Source organism: Pinus tabuliformis, chromosome 1_1 (genome assembly GCF_031772625.1).
Source record: "Pinus tabuliformis cultivar Carrire ecotype Pingquan chromosome 1_1, CPIR1, whole genome shotgun sequence".
Lineage (NCBI taxonomy): Eukaryota > Viridiplantae > Streptophyta > Pinopsida > Pinales > Pinaceae > Pinus > Pinus tabuliformis.
The window spans coordinates 536,120,394-536,136,994 of NC_142297.1; the positions used below are offsets into that span (position 1 = coordinate 536,120,394).

Genomic DNA, 16,601 nt, shown 5'->3' on the forward strand with positions numbered 1-16,601 from the left:
TATATAAATATAATCGTTAATATTATTAATTTGATTGTAAATATTAATAATTAATTATTATCATTATCATTATTATGATTATTATTATTATTTTGTTTTATTTTAATATATATATATATCTATATATATATATATATATATATTTACTTATTTCATTTTATTTTTATTTTCATTTTACTTTTTAAACTAACCTTACATTATTTATTTTAACTTAATTTATTTATTAGGTAGTTAGTTAATTAATTAATTAATTTTTTTTTTTTAATTTATTATTATTATTATTATTTTTTTTTAAATAAATATATTATTAAATTACTTTTTAAAATTATATATATAGGGGGTTAATAATAAATAAATTATTTAATTACTTTCTCAACCTATATATATATATATATATATATATATAATAATTATTAAATAATTTAAATAAATAAATAATCTCTTTAATCCAACCATTAATTCTAACTTTTACCTTAATAACCTAATATTATATCTTTAATTATAGAATATATATATATATATATATATATATATAATTGTTAATAAATAAGTTAAATAAATAAATAATTACATCTTTAACCTTTAAATTATTTTATTTTTATATTTTAACTAACTTACTTAAAAATAAACTAACCATTAAATTATGATTTTAATTAAAAAATATATATATATATATATAGTAATTATTTAATAAATAAATAAATTATCAAACCAACCATTGAAATTATTAATCCTAACTTTTACCTTAATAACCTAATATTATATTATATATATATATATATATATATATATATATATATATATATATATATATATATATATATATATATATAAATTAATAAATAAATTCCCCTTTAAAACCAACCATTTTACCTAATTTAACTTATTTCCATAAGAAAAACATTAATACTTATAATAATAATATTAAATTAATAAATAAGAATTTGACCTGGGTCTTAAGGTCAAAATTAGCCGTTAGTTAATTTAGCCGTTAGAGACTCTGCTCAGACTATTTATCATGCTAAGCTGGATCTACTTCTTCAACTTGTCCTGACGATGAACCACACTAGTTGGTTCGAAACGCGTCGACAAATGTCTTCAACTTGTCCTGACGATGAACCACACTAGTTGTTGGTTCGAAACGCGTCGACAAATGTCTTCAACTTGTCCTGACGATGAACCACATTAGTTGGTTCAAAACGCGTGGACAAATGTCTCTCTTTATGTGATTTACGCCGAAGCTCTACTTATAAACATATATAATATGTAAATAATTGTTACAATATGGAGGATTTGAACCTTGGATCTCTTAGTTTTCTTAGGACTCACATTACTTTGATAACCAATTGAGCTGCCCCTCTACTAAATGTCACATTTAATTTTACATAAAGAATTGAATTTACACATCTTCTTCTTAATGCTCGGCTCTAGAGCCAATTATAAATTAGATGTGTATTTGTGATGCAAGAAAGTTTGTACTTCAAATAATTTCACCTAAGAATGATCCAACTCTGTGATCTTAATTAATAAAAGAGAATTTAACAAACAAAAAATAATAAATTGAATAAAGATAAAGTACAAAACTATGGGCTCTAACAAAATTATGGGCAAAAAAATAATATATTAAATAAATATAAAATACAAAACCATTAGCTATAATCAAACCATGGAGAATAACACTTCTTTCAAAATCTACTATAACACAAACAAATACATTGATTAAAAATGAATTGTTTAATAACTTATAGAGTCAAGTGACATTTATATATATTATTTATTTTGATAGAAAAAAATTAATAATATTTTTAAAATCAATTAGGATTAATAAAAAATAACTATATTAATACAGGGTTGTTAAATTAAACCATCAAAATTTAATATAGTAATAAATTTATTATACATATTATGTGAGTGGTACATTAAAATAATTAATATAAAATATAAATATATAAAATAATTATTTAATTTTACTATATTTATTATACATATTATGTTCATGGTCCATTAAAATACCATATGTGTGTGAGATTTAATAAATGCAAATATCAGGTATATGAGAGATAAATTAAAAACTTTAACAATAACTATAGTAAATAATACATATGTAAATGTCTATTTTGGTTCATAAGTGAAATTAAAAAATTATACATGAATAAATGGAGGATGGAACATTGCAATTTATAAATGGATTAATAATTAAAGGTTATGGCAATTTTTTTTTATCAAAATAATGAATCATGGTAGGGTATTCTAACTAATAGATGAAATGATTCTATTAGAAGCTTTTTAAAATCACATGTTTAATTTGAAAAGATGAAGCACCTCATGGGTTTTTCATGGTGTAGAATCCATTTATTCATTCAAAAATGTATTTTAAATAACAAGAAGTCTCCCACATGCTAGATATTGTATTGCCACATTTGTACCAAAATATATTTAAGTAGAATTAAATTTAAAATAACAATTAAAAAATAATTATTTAAAATAATAATAAATAAATATTTATTATAATTTTTTTCAATTCAAGGTAAATTACTATTAATATATTAGAATTTATCTTCATTTATAAAAAATATTATTTAGAAAATGAAAAATAATAAAATAATTTTTACTAATGTCTGCCAAAACATTAGCTTGAATCTTAAATTATATACAACTTGAATCTTTAGATTATATATAACTTTTTAATCTTATTAATAGACTAAGATTAATTATTAAAATATAATTATGTATTATTATATAACTAGAATTATTTCATGTGTGAATTTGAATGGATCATAAATTTACCACATTAAAATTCCAAATTAGGTAAAATATTAAACATCTTTACTTAGATTTACTAAATTCGATACCATCTCTTAAATCAAAGGAACAAGGTTAATTCAACACAAAGAATCATCACGCTCCAAAATATTTTAATATTTCTTTTAATTAAATATTTGTAAAATAAATCTTTAAGGGGAAAAACCATATGCTATGGATTTATTAAAGTCTTTAAAGACATAAATATTTCCACATAAAATTTCTAATATTTGAAAATATTAATTTGATTTATTTTTATTATCATGCCACAAAAAACATTATTAAATCTAATATTAATATTATTATATTTAATAAATTTGGATTAATACAATATTAAATTTAATATATCATGATATATATTAAATTTAGATATATATGTGGAGGGAAAAACAAAGATATAAAGTGATAGAGGTGGAGAGATAGAGCGATGATAAGGGAGAGATGGAAATAAAATGAAGAAGAGGGGAGAGGAAGAATGAAGAGAAAGAGAAAGAGAGGAGTGATAGAGGGAGAGAATGGTAAGATATAGAGGCAGAGATGCAAAGATGGAGGGTAGAGAGAGGGGGAAAGAGGGACACATTTGGAGAGAAGAGATAGAGCGAGAGATAAATAGGGGGAGAGAGAGGGAGGTAGGAGAGAAAATGAGAGAGGGGAAGGACTAGAGAGAGAGGGTGAGAGAGGTAAGGACGAAGAGGGAGGAACAAAGATATGGAGTTGCAGGAGGAGAGAGAGAGTGAAGAAGAAAGACATATAGAGAGAAAAGTGGAGAGAGAGAGACAGAGGGAGAGATGGAGAGGGAGTGTGTATGTTTTGGGGGTGAGATAGAGAGACAAAGAAGGAGAGATATAAGGAAGGGGGAAGAGAAAGAGAGAGAAGGAGAGAGGGAGGGATATAGTGATAGAGTTGGAGGGTGAAAAGAGAGAGAGGGGGAAGATAGATAGAGGGAGGTGAGAGAGAATGGGAGAGAGAGAAAGGCAGAGAGAGATAATGTGAGATAGATAAGGAGAGAAGGAGAGAGATAGAGATGGAGTTGTATGGTAAGAGAGAGGGAGGTAAGAAGAAATACATAGAGAGATAAAGGTCGAGAGAGAGAGAGGGAGAGATAAGGGAGATAGAGGGAGAGGGAGAGAGGAGAGAGGGAGGGAAGGGAGATAGAAGGGAGAGAGAGAGAGAGTGAATGGGAAGATATAAGGAGAGGAAGAGGGAGGGGGAGATATATAAATATGGAGAAAGAGTGTGTATGTTTTGGGGGTGATATAGAGACACAAAGGAGAGATAGAGGGAGATAGAGATATAGATTGAAGGTGAAGAGATGGAAGAAGAGAGAGATAGAGAGAGGGAGGGAGAGATATATAGATATGAAGAGGGTGTGTGTGTTTGGAAGGGGGGGGCGTGACGGTGGTGAGATAGAGAGACAATGAAGGAGAGATGAATGGAGATATAGACATAGATGGAGTGGGGAGAGGGAAGAATATTTCTTGCACTAGATGCATTGATTTCATTGTATATTCTCTAATTCTATTTGACTGTTTGCAATAGAAGCATTGATTTCAATTTAGATTTGTAATCCTATTTGATTGCTTTCTCTAGATGCATTGATTTCACCGTAGATGGTGATTTCAAATCTTATTTGATTGCTGGCATTAGATGCATTGATTTCAGTGCAAATTTTGATTTTTGATTTCAGCCTAGATGGTGATTTCTAATCGTGTTTGATTTCCTACATTATATGCATTGATTTTAGTGTAGATATTGATTTCTATTTATACTTGATTTCTTGCACTAAATGCATTGATTTCAGTGTAGGTTTTTGTTTCTAATCTCATTTGATTGCTTTCATTATATACATTAATTTCAATGTAGATGTTGTTTTCTAATCCTACTCGATTGCTTGCATTAGATGGATTAGATATTGTTAATCTTGAGACTATAAATTATTAAAAAAAAAATCATGGATGGGTGAGAGAGGGAAGAATATTTCTTGCACTAGATGCATGATTTCAGTGTAGATGATGATTGCTAATCCTATTTGAGTGTTTTCTCTAGATGCATTGATTTCAGTGTAGATGTTGATTTCTAATTATACTTGATTGCTTGCAATAGATGCATTGATTTCAGTGTAGATGTGGATTTCTAATTGTATCTCATAGCTTGCACTAGATGCATGGATTTCAGTGTACATGTGGATTCCTAATCCTATTTGATTGTTCGCACAAGACACATTGATTTCAGTGTACATGTGTATTTCTAATCCTATTTGATTGCTTGTACTAGATGGATTGATTTCAATGTAGAGGTTGATTTCTAATTTCATTTGATTGTTTGCATTAGATGCATTGATTTTAATGTATATATTGTTTGTTTTCTAATCCTATTTGATTATTCGCATTAGTTGTTGTTAATATTGACCCCGTAGATTATTAAAAAATTATTTTTCAAGATATATTTAGTAATATGCAGAGGGGCATTATTAAGAAATAATTAGCTGTGAAAAGTTGTGATACCTAGAATTAAAATGAAAAAGATGTGCATAATCAATCCTCCTGCAAAGTGCAAATTAATCCTTGACAAGATCATCTCCCTTCTTCATCACCAACTAATTACTAATAAACAATTACATATATTCAAAATATATTCAAAATTACATATATTCAAAATTACTAATAGAGTAATTGCATACAACAATGTATTCAAAATATTTATAAGAGGAAAATGTATATTTATAAACATCAAAACAAATCAAAATATTCTTGAAAGAGATGTGATAATTGTTTGGAGAAACAAATAATGTAAATATATTATAATTATGGTCACTCATTAAAAAATTTCAAAAATACATTATATCTTGACTTTGCAAAATAGACTATAGACAAAAAGAATCGTGAAAATATTCTTGAAGGAAATATATTATTTCAAACATAAATAAAGAAACAAATTATTTCAAGAGTAATCTTGACACAGTAAATTATTAAAACTATTCTTCAAGATATATTTTGTAATATTTGGAGGAACACTATTTAGAATTAATTAGTTGTCAAAAGTTGTGATACCTAAAATTAAATGAAATAGATGTGTGATATCAATATTCCTGAAAATTATTGACAAGATTGTCTCCCTTCTTCATCACCAACTAATTACTATTAAACAATTACATACACATATAAAAATATACAACTGTAACATTCAAAAACATTACCATCCAAATCCAAACACATAAACACACAAATCGCTCAAAGCATCCAAGCACAAACATACAAACCATTCAATGAAAGCAACACATACCAAAATAAAGAAGAGACTGATATGGTCATGTCAACGAAGAAAATATAATGTGAACTTTGAATTTTATCTCAAACATATACATAATAATGATAATCTAAAAATGTTAGGTCCATCTAACTTTGGATCTATCATGGGCAGAGAGGGTCCAAATCCATTGAGGTGCAAACCTTTCCTCAAGTTCTACAACCAAAATGAAGGTTTTCACATGAGGGATTTGATCCCTCTACACCCATGATAGATCCAATGTTAGATAGATGTAAGATAGTTTAGCTTAGATCCATCTTAATTCATGATCTACCAAATGTCCAGACAAATCAAATCGCAAGAGATACACACTTCTTGTAAAATGAAATAAATCTAGAATTAAAATGAATCTAGATTGGTTATTGTTATAAAGAAAAAATAGATTTTTTTTACTCTCAATTACTTCTTTTTTTTCGCACATTAAAATATATTATTGTAATTCATGTTTTTTTTAATTAATGTTAAAATAAATAGATTAACATGAATATTAAAATAATTTTTGTTTTAAATATTTTAAAATAATTTTAAATTTTAAATTTGATAGGATATATATATAAAAATATAATATTTTTATCCTATCTCTTTTATACTAAATTATAATATCAACCACCAATAAAATAACCAAAATTAAGTTCTAATCTAATCCACCTAATACCTATGCCGTTGCTTCTCCTTTCACCGCAATTTTTCCGGGAAGCAAATAATTTTTTCGTTTATATTCAATGTTTGGGGAACATGTAATTTTTTCATTGCTACTTTTCTGTGGAGTAAATAGATATTCCGTTTATATGGGCGGGTTTACGTGGCTTGACTTTCGTTGCATGGTCAGGATCCGGATTCGTTCATGAAATTAGTAAATTCTCTGTCACTCGGACATTAGTATCCTACCAACTCATTTGCTTTTCATTTTTCAATGGCCACCTTAGCCGGCGAAATTAAGACATGGGTGGCGTGAGTAGATTGTGACGCCAATATAATTTGAGTTGCAAAGAACGGAGTAGTAAATGACTACGACGTTCATGCTTATTCTAAAGTATTTGGTATTATGTCATGTTAGAATGAAGGTTTTTCTGATTAATTATATTATTAGGGTTAATTATATTATTATGGTAAAGAATTTGGTATTATATCATTTTAGAAGGAAGGTTTTTTTGATTAATTATATTATTAAGATTTGGTATCAATTATATAATTTTTAAGAATAAATAGCAAGATGGATGATAGCAAATTAATCATTAAAAATTAATTGAATAAGTAAATAAAAATTCCAAAAAGTTAAAATAAAATTATTTGATATTCTAATTTTAGTTATAAATTATTTGATATTCTAATTTTAGTTATGAATTAAAAATATTTTAGTTATTGATGATGATGATGGTTAATGTCCACTGAGACCAAATTAGTCCATTGGACTTATAACTTTCTTAGTTTTTAATTATCTGCTCCTCGTCTTTCTTGGCGAGATTGGTGCTGTAGCTTTCTTTTTTTTCTCTACGGTCTTCCAACTTCGTTTATCTTGCATCCCCTTCATCTCTTCTAGAGCTTGGGACATTGGTGTTTAACTTCCTTTATCTTGCATCCCCTTCATCTCTTCTAGAGCTTGGGACATTGGTGTTTTAGCTTCGCGATCTATTGTGTTCGTCCTTTTGAAGATAGTCGGAGAAGAAGTTTGGTCTAGGAGATCTGCTTTGCTGATAAATGAAGACTTATTTTGTGCTGTCGAATCCTCATAATTGTTGACTTGTTGGGCGGGGCTTTCTGCCTGCCTGGCTTGAGAGTTGTTTCTTTCCTGCCCGATTTCTTGTGATCCAAAGTTTTCTCCAAAGTGTTCTTCTTTGATGACAGTGTAGTGTTCTTTTTGTGCTCCTTCCCACCATGTAGATATGTGGTGGTTGTTTTTAGCAGAATTTTTTTGGGAGGCTTTTGGGCAATTTTTGACTATATGCCCTGTCTCAAAACAGGGTCTACATCTGAAAATGACACTTTCAGAATCGAGTTTCTGATTCCATACATAGTCTTTACTTGTTTAATTAGTGATAAATTATTAAAAAAAGTTAAAATAAATTCTTAATAAAACGAAGATGGTAGAAAAATAACCCTGTTTAATTAATCTGACTTTCACCAGAATAAGCATTAAATTATGTAATGGGATCCTGCGGTGACAATTATATTTCGTCGTTTTCTGCTGGAGCTTTCTCATCTCTGCCAGAAATTTCCAGATCTCGTATTATTATTAGACAGCTAAAACAATTGCCATTGTCAAACAATTACAGGTTCCCCTATAATCACGTTCACACGATGGAAATTACTCTTTCCTGCGCTGACCAGTGGATAGATAATAGAATCTGAAATCATTATGCTAGCAGTACCAACACTCACAAATTGAAAATTTTTCGGCAAAGCAAAATCAAGTAATTAATTTAGGCATTTGTTAGTTAGATTTATGATTTTCTTTTAAATTTAATAAAAAAATAAGAATGGACAAACATAAATAGCAATAGAGAAACATAACACCTCATCAAATATAATGCCTGGATTACAGATTATAGAATATCATAAATATAAATATATTGGACAAAACTAAATAATTTCAAAATCTACAATAAAACTAAATAAAGTTAGTTCGAATCTAACCTTAAACATAGTTTATTCTGGGCTTATTCATCCTAGAATATCTTAGTGTCTGAAAAACAACAGTTGGGTCATTTGACCTCCCTGATTCCGGGATATTGGGGAAATCATCCATTGGCATTCTCTATAGATGATATAATTTGGACAGTGTAGAATGGTTATGTTAGATTAAATTGGTTGAATTGAAGTTTCTGTAATCTATATGTAATCTATATACTATATGAAGGTTATGAAAAAAAAAATTCTGCTTAAATTACATGATAATAATACACTTGTTTACCAATGTAATTTGGTCAGAATTAAAAAATCAGTGCTCAGCGTTTGAATAACTTTTTTTTATAATATAAATTGATTCAGTATCCTACAAAAAAACTGGATATCTAAAATCTTAAAGCTTAACCACAATTGTAATCGACTAAATTTCCAAAAATTTCCAAGAAATTTTCCATTGGGCGAAATTGTCAGCCCTAGACTACTCTTTTAAAACATACCAATAAAACCAGAAACCTGAAACGATGACAACAGTAGAATACGATATAAACTTAGTAAGTAGACGCCATTTTAACTTATACGATACTGAGACTGTACCAATATTATGTTCTTCTTGTCTGCAAACACGTGCTTCTGTGTACACCCTCCCAGGTTTGCAGAAGTAGCCTTTATCAGGAGCGCACTGCGCATCTTCTGAGCACACGCACAGTCCTTCCAGAGCACATCCATCCTTCTTTATGATCACCCCCGCCTCTCCTATTCCCAGAACACCATCCGTCCACTCATTGGAAAAGAGTCCCTGAGGATCGAATTTGGTTTTGGCTGCCAGAAACGCCTCGTAATTGCTGTATTTTTTCATGACCCCATCAAATGCAATGTTCCTGTTCTTTCCCCAATGAGGCAAACCTCCATATTTCATGAGAGCCATTTGCTCAATTTCCTCCAACACATCTTCATGCAGCCTGGGAGTGTTCGGATCGTCGGCTCGATAATAAGTCATTTCAATGTCAACTGAATCCTCTTGTTTCCCCAAAAAAGCACTTGAAGCTTTTACATAACGCATCAGAAAACCATTGTATAATTCAACCCCACACAGACTCTTCGGAACCATTTCCCTAATCTTCTTTATGTCAGAAAGAAATTCTCCGATTTTGGACACGCTGATACTAATTCCATTCTGAAAGAAGAACAAACCTTTGATTCGAGGATCCCATGCGCACGCTGTCTCTAGTCCGTCCTCGGGGCTTCTGAGGCAAGATCCTGCAGCTTGCATGTTATGCTGGTACCCAATCACTGGATATCCATGAAACAGAAGATCGTTGTTCTTCAGTCCTGTACCCACTTCCATAATGGAATTCACTTGAACGGCGGCAACAGCACACACGCTGTCAGTGCTATTATGGCTTTGTTCGACTTCCTCTGCAAATTCAAATATTAATGAATTAATAGAAATCAAGAACATCAAATTTCATAAACTCAACCTGAGATGATATCAATGTGGGTGGGCATGCAGGTTAGATTCTATTACCTGCTATCCTGGCAGTGGCTAGCAGAGGAGAAAAAGTTGGGCGAAACCCTATGAAATCGTTTACTCCATTGCCGGATGTATTAACAGGTACTCGATCGTCCACTCTATAGACGACCTTTTGCTGAGCAGGATGCCACGTAACGTCTGCGAATTCGTGTTCTAGGCCAAACTGCGCTATCCTGTTTTCCAGATCGAAATCATCTTGCTCAATGTACGTGATGGATCGCTTGAACATCGGTTCCAATTGGAGGGTGACCTGCGCAGCACAGAGAAAAACCTAAAGAAATACTCAACCTTGCTATAATCTCTTATATCAATCAAATCATTGATCCATACAATGAATTGGTAAGAAATAATCAGCCTTGCTATAATCTCTCATCTCAATCAAATCATTGATCCGCAAAACGATCTCAATCAAATCATTGATCCGCAAAACGCTATAATTTCGCTCAGGGAAAAATGGAAATTCTACTTGAAATTTTTGGAAGTGAAGTATAATGATTTTGGGTATTTCAGTGTTTTTTTAAGGGGTTGAATATATTTTTTACCATGATTCAAACACTTCTATACTGTTGGGTATTTTAGTATTTCTTAGGGTGTTGAATTTATTTTCAGCATCATGATTGAAACACTTATAAAATAAGATTTCTTCAAAAAAAAAATTCTCACCAGATTCTAACAAAAATTTCACCATCAAAATAAAATCGTGACCTTTTTAAACAATGTCCATAAAAGCATAATGAACATTTGGCCCTCTTTAAACAACTCCTATAAAATCATAAAATGTTCATAATCAATACACAATAATTAATAAAATAAAATTCTTTCATATAAATATTGACGAATAATTTTGGTCATCAACTAGTTGAAATTATTTAGTATAATTCATCATTAAGATTTTATATTTAATATAATGTATTATTAAAATTTTGAATATCATTACATTGAATAATTTGGATAGATATTTAAAACAAGCTACAGCTAATATGGTTCGTCATGAACTACATAAATAGGAACACTTACTGATTCCAAATTTCTACCCAAATTATTCAATGCAATCAATCCCAAGAATTACATCAAGGTCATTTGAATCACAGAAACCTAATGCAATCAATCCCAAGAATTACATCAAGGTCATTTGAAACACAGAAACCTAGGCTGAGAAATTATATTCCTTTTTACAAATATTGCAAATCATTCATACCTGACAAATGACTCCGAGAACCCCCAAAGAAACTTTGAGCGCATTTAGCTCCTTATCTGCTTCATTGAGGGTCACAACCTTAGCATATCCCTCGTCTTCCGAAGCTGGGACTACTAATCTCATGCCCACAACAAATTCATGAACAGCACTGCCCTTGCCAAAGAGGGAACTACCATGAGCACCAGTGCCTAGCATTCCCCCTAGGGTTACACCCAACCAGTATGGCGAATAAGGTAACGCAAGACCTTCGTTGGCAGCGGCATCAATGAGTTTCTTAAGGGTCACACCACTTTCGAACGTCATCCTCATTCTGCGTTCGTCCACAGCAACAACATGGTTTAGATGCAGAGTGCTGATGATGAGACCGGCGTCTCCAGCAGGGCATACAAGTTTGGGAATGCTGTGGGCGTAGCGAGTCACAACTCTCATCTTCTGGTTCTTCTGTACGGCCTCGGCAACGTAGGCCACAAGCTGCTCTTCGGTGGAGGGATACACAACCTGCGCAGCCCTGCAGGTGCTACGATCAGGAAACACACCATAAGCATTAGAAACTGTGCAGTTAGTGGATCCATCGGAGCATTTCACCACGGGACCAGGCGGGCTAGATTTCACAATGGAGACTAACAGAAAAAAGGCATGGCACGACAACAAAATAGCTGCCATGTGAAACTCCATTGCGCAACGTAACTAATGAACGGAAGCAGAGTACGCATGAGAACTTAGTTTTGACAGGCGTATGTTGAGCACAGGACGAGTGAGGGGCCATTTAAATCAAATGGCCTCACGTTCTGTTCTGGTCCGAGAGGTAGCTGAAATCGTTGCTATCAGCGACTTAGTTCGCCTCTCTTGCACGTTGAACACATGGGTTTCGAAACCATACCAGGAATTGAACAATTTCCAAGCCCTGCCTGTCGAATAAAAAATTAATCACTGAAATGCTTTTCATAGGCAAATTTGTCCTTTTGTTTTTGTCTCCTGTATCCATCTCAACGTAGTTTCCATGTGATTGCTGACGCCCCTGCCAGTTGCACGGTGTCCATTTGATTTTTAATTTTTAATGGTGTTGGAAGTAATTAGAGGCAATTTCTATTTCAGACCTTATATCATTTTAAATGTAGTTTGATATAGCCGCTTGATATCTAGAGTATATTGATCTCTGTTTCTTTTTCAATAACAGTGACATGGCGACGTGTGTTATATGGAGTATCGAACGACCATGTCAAATTTAAAATGGGGTCTGAAATAAGAGTAGCCAGTAATTAGATATTGGTCGCTAGCTTTCCAATAAAAGTTTCACCACTTAAATGATTTTAACGCGCAAATTTATAAAATATCCTCTTCTTTCTGTCTTCTTTATCCATCTAAATATAGTTACCGTGGATCCGACACCCCTGCCACTTGCAGGGTGTCCAATTGAGATTTAAAGATGTTGAAGTTATTACATATCGGAAGCTACGTGGCCAATAAATATTTCATTTATAAAATGTCCCTTGTCTTATTCATCTAAATATAGTTACTCGAGTTGCTGACAGCCCTACCACTTGTAGGGTGTCCAATTGAGGTTTAATGGTGTAAGTACACTTGCAGGGTGTCCAATTGAGATTTAAAGATGTTGTAGTTACTACATATTGGTAGCTACGTGGCCAATACATATTTCATTTATGAAATGTCACTTGTCTCATCCATCTAAGTATAGTTACTCGAGTTGCTGACAGCCCTACCACTTGTAGGGTGTCCAATTGAGGTTTAATGGTGTAACTAATTCAGAATTAATGGTGATATGAGTTATTAAATATGGGCAGCTAAAGCATAAAGTTGAAGTCTTTCATCAAGAACTCGTACATTTAAATTAAGAAGTTCACAGGTGTTGCAAAATTGAATGCAAGAGAATATATAAAATCTATATAAGGGCTACAAAATTGAATGTATGAGAACATATAAAATCTATATAAGTTTCATTGGGTAAGTTGAGTCACTAAGTTTATTACCCTATAACATATCTATCCCAAGATTTTGCATATTTATATCTAATTCTAAATTAACTAGAGCATAAATATTTTCATGTATATCTAAAGATCTTGCATATTTATATCTAATTTTAAATTAACTAGAGCATAAATATTTTCATGTATTTTAAGAGTGATATAAATGAAGTGTGTGATTAATTAGTACATAGTACTATATCTTTTTGATTGAGATACATGGTTATAATATACACTAGCAAATACTAAGTTATATCTTATTAGAGTACTTTGAAGCTTATAAGTGGGGCTAACTTATCCTTCATAGCTATCCACTTATTCCCTGACTCATAATTTAGCATCCCCTTTACCCATTACCACTACATGTAGCATATCTTCCACTAGTTTACACTTAACCCATTATCTAGCATACCCTTTTCCCACTACACTATGTATATAATATTTGAAAGATAGAGTTCTACTCCTAGGAACAATAGCAAATACTAAGTTATAGCTTATTAGAGTACTTTGAAGCTTGGAAGTGGGACTAACTTATCCTTCATAACTATCCACTTATACCCTAACTCATAATTTAACATCCCCTTCACTCACTACCACTACATGTAGCATATCTTCCACTAGTTTACTGCTAATCCATTATCTAGCATACCCTTTTCCGACTACACTATGTATAGAATATTTTAGCAAATAAATATAGAGTTCTACTCCTAGGAGAAATTATAGGTATAGAACCAAAACTTCATGATCAAGATTATAGTATTAAATATCAAGTAGTAGAAGAAACACATCTATCAATAATATTAAGAACATCAACACACATATATACAAAATATCAAAAAAATACACATGTAATAGCATATATGGATGTTTGTGGTAGATAGATAAAGCCAAAATTTTAAATTCCCATAAATTCTTGTTGACTTCGTGGTACATCCAACACAAAAGTCTGATGTTGGTTTTATTGGTTATGAAATTCCAAAACTAATAATAGTAAAGTATTATGTGGTTCCAATAGGGATATGAGCAATTAAAGGCCCATACGAAGGTGCATAGCAAGGAGTGAGTCCATATCTAGTGCTACTACTAATAGATAGCCAAGTTAAGCCAAAAAGATGGCAATACAAGCCGATAAATTTTCTTGATACCATTGAGCCAATTGACTAAATTGGTTCTAATGCAGTCAAATGAACAATCATGATTGTTCCAATCATGTTCCAACTTATCTACCATTACTAGAGGTTACACTTGAAGCTTCTCGAATTGAATCAATGGTTTGTGTTTAAGCAACATAATTAATAGTAGGGAAGCAATACTAATACTAGTATCGAGAGAAAAAGAGCCAACAATAAGGGTTATGGTTCCAAAAGAAAATGCAAGGAAAAAATATTGTAGTTGATCTAGTACTAGTCAATCTAGATGCACAAGTAAATGAAATCCTTCCAAAATATTTTCTCCTAACAACATCACTACCCGATTGAGTCTTTTTGCACATCCCTCTCATCACTTTCATCTTTTAACTCCATTGATTTTGTCTTGGTTGATCTTCTTCTGTTTTATTCTATTGATGTTTACTGACCACTTCCCATTGTTTTGAATTTTGGTACATAGCCTAGTAGAATAAGTAATACTTCTTTACCTTATTAAAGAAGCACTAGTAGTAAAGTAAATATGAAGTAGATGTAGTCCCAAGTCTAATGATTGAAAATGTTGATTGCGATTGAGACTAAAGAGGAAAGGTGGTAGGAGTAGCACCACAAGAACACATCAAGGCCCATCTTATCCACCACTATTATCACTTCCAATTAGAGATTGACAGCTAAAGCCAGTCAAAGAAGAAGTATTTGAATTGAACATTTACCTATTGGAATCTTATCTTGAAGTAGCTACACTACCAAGCTTTGTACATATGCATAGTGTGGATGAATTTTGCATAGTTGTTTGATAGATAATTTCCTTCTTTGGATAGAAGCAAGCTCCCTAGATCTAGTGGCTTAATCTAGAAACACCATAGCTAAAAATATTATGTTTTTCTCAGATAAGTTTAGAATATGGAAGAAAGACTTGCCTGGATTCCAACACAAGTTTTCCTCTTCTCCTTAGTTATAAGCTCCAACTCCAACTCCAGATGCTAAAAGTGGAACCTACAAAACAACTGAAACAAGTAAAGGAAACAAAACATACAAGTACAATATACTAATACCTCTAAACAATGAGTCAAGAAGGAATTGTTTTACATATGCATTAATGAGACATAATATTGGAAAAAAAAACACTTTTTATATTAATGAATATAGGAGAAGATACGACCCTTGCAGAACTTGAACTTGTAGATGTCTCCCAACTATATTGTCCTTCCTTCGCCACAACAAAAGCCTTCATTCACAACTCAAGTGCATGGATGGATAATGGATCCTTAGGCATAAAGCAATAACATGAGGGCATAACTAAGATTCTCTAAAATCCAACCCAAACTCTATGGGAGGCAGTTAATTTATAGGGTAAAAGAGGTGGTTTGGGATTTACCATTCTAGGACTTAGATCCACATCAGAGGGAGGATAAGTTCTAGGGATAAGAGATAAGACCTTAAGAGTTGAAGTTATAGACCTAATTCAACAGTAAATAGCGAAAACCACTCGAAATGTAGAAATTCCCACTGTAGAACAACAGATTATGCAAGGAACTAAAGCAAAATACAAGATCTACTTCTACAACACTTTGCGGAAGCTTAATCGAATTGAGAAAGATCAATGAGAACACATATAAATGAGAAAATGAGAAATCAATCACACATAACACAGAAGAAATAACCCAGGGAAAGCCTCGGCCTAAAATCCCAATCTCTGTATTATCATACAAGTGGAAATCTTGTTCAAGTTACAAAACGAATAATCTCTCAAGCTATCCTACTCTCTCTGCAATCAAACAATATAGCTTAGAGATTGAATAGACACTGTATATGTCCTCTTCAAGCCCTCCAAGCCTCCTATTTCCTTGCGCAGTTTTTCTTGGGGTCTAGGGAAGCCACATGTGTGAATTGGCCTCATCACACTCATAAAACCTGAAGAAGTAACTGCGCAATCCTCAAGGAAAGAATTCCTTCTGCATGCAAGGGATATTCACAATGGGATATTCTAACAACTGATAGTACACTGTCCC

The 16,601-nt window shown here is 31.8% G+C and overlaps 1 protein-coding gene across 1 annotated transcript; it reads right to left on the minus strand.

The window, feature by feature from the left end:
* Window positions 1-9,117: 9,117 nt before the first annotated feature.
* Window positions 9,118-12,303, minus strand: LOC149214155 (L-gulonolactone oxidase 2-like). The gene is made up of 3 exons (XM_089390863.1): window positions 11,463-12,303; window positions 10,259-10,514; window positions 9,118-10,149 (listed from the first exon to the last, which is right to left on the minus strand). The coding sequence occupies exons 1-3, from the start codon at window positions 12,135-12,137 to the stop codon at window positions 9,212-9,214; spliced, it is 1,869 nt and encodes a 622-aa protein (XP_089246989.1). The 5' UTR covers window positions 12,138-12,303; the 3' UTR covers window positions 9,118-9,211.
* Window positions 12,304-16,601: the final 4,298 nt, after the last annotated feature.

Excerpts from the sequence above, each read along its gene's own strand:
- LOC149214155 (XM_089390863.1), bottom strand. The coding sequence starts at position 12,137 with ATGGAGTTTCACATGGCAGCTATTTTGTTGTCGTGCCATGCCTTTTTT. Across the intron at positions 10,515-11,462 it reads TTCTCGGAGTCATTTGTCAG|GTCACCCTCCAATTGGAACC; the intron begins GTATGAATGATT and ends TGTGCTGCGCAG. Across the intron at positions 10,150-10,258 it reads AGCCACTGCCAGGATAGCAG|AGGAAGTCGAACAAAGCCAT; the intron begins GTAATAGAATCT and ends TTGAATTTGCAG.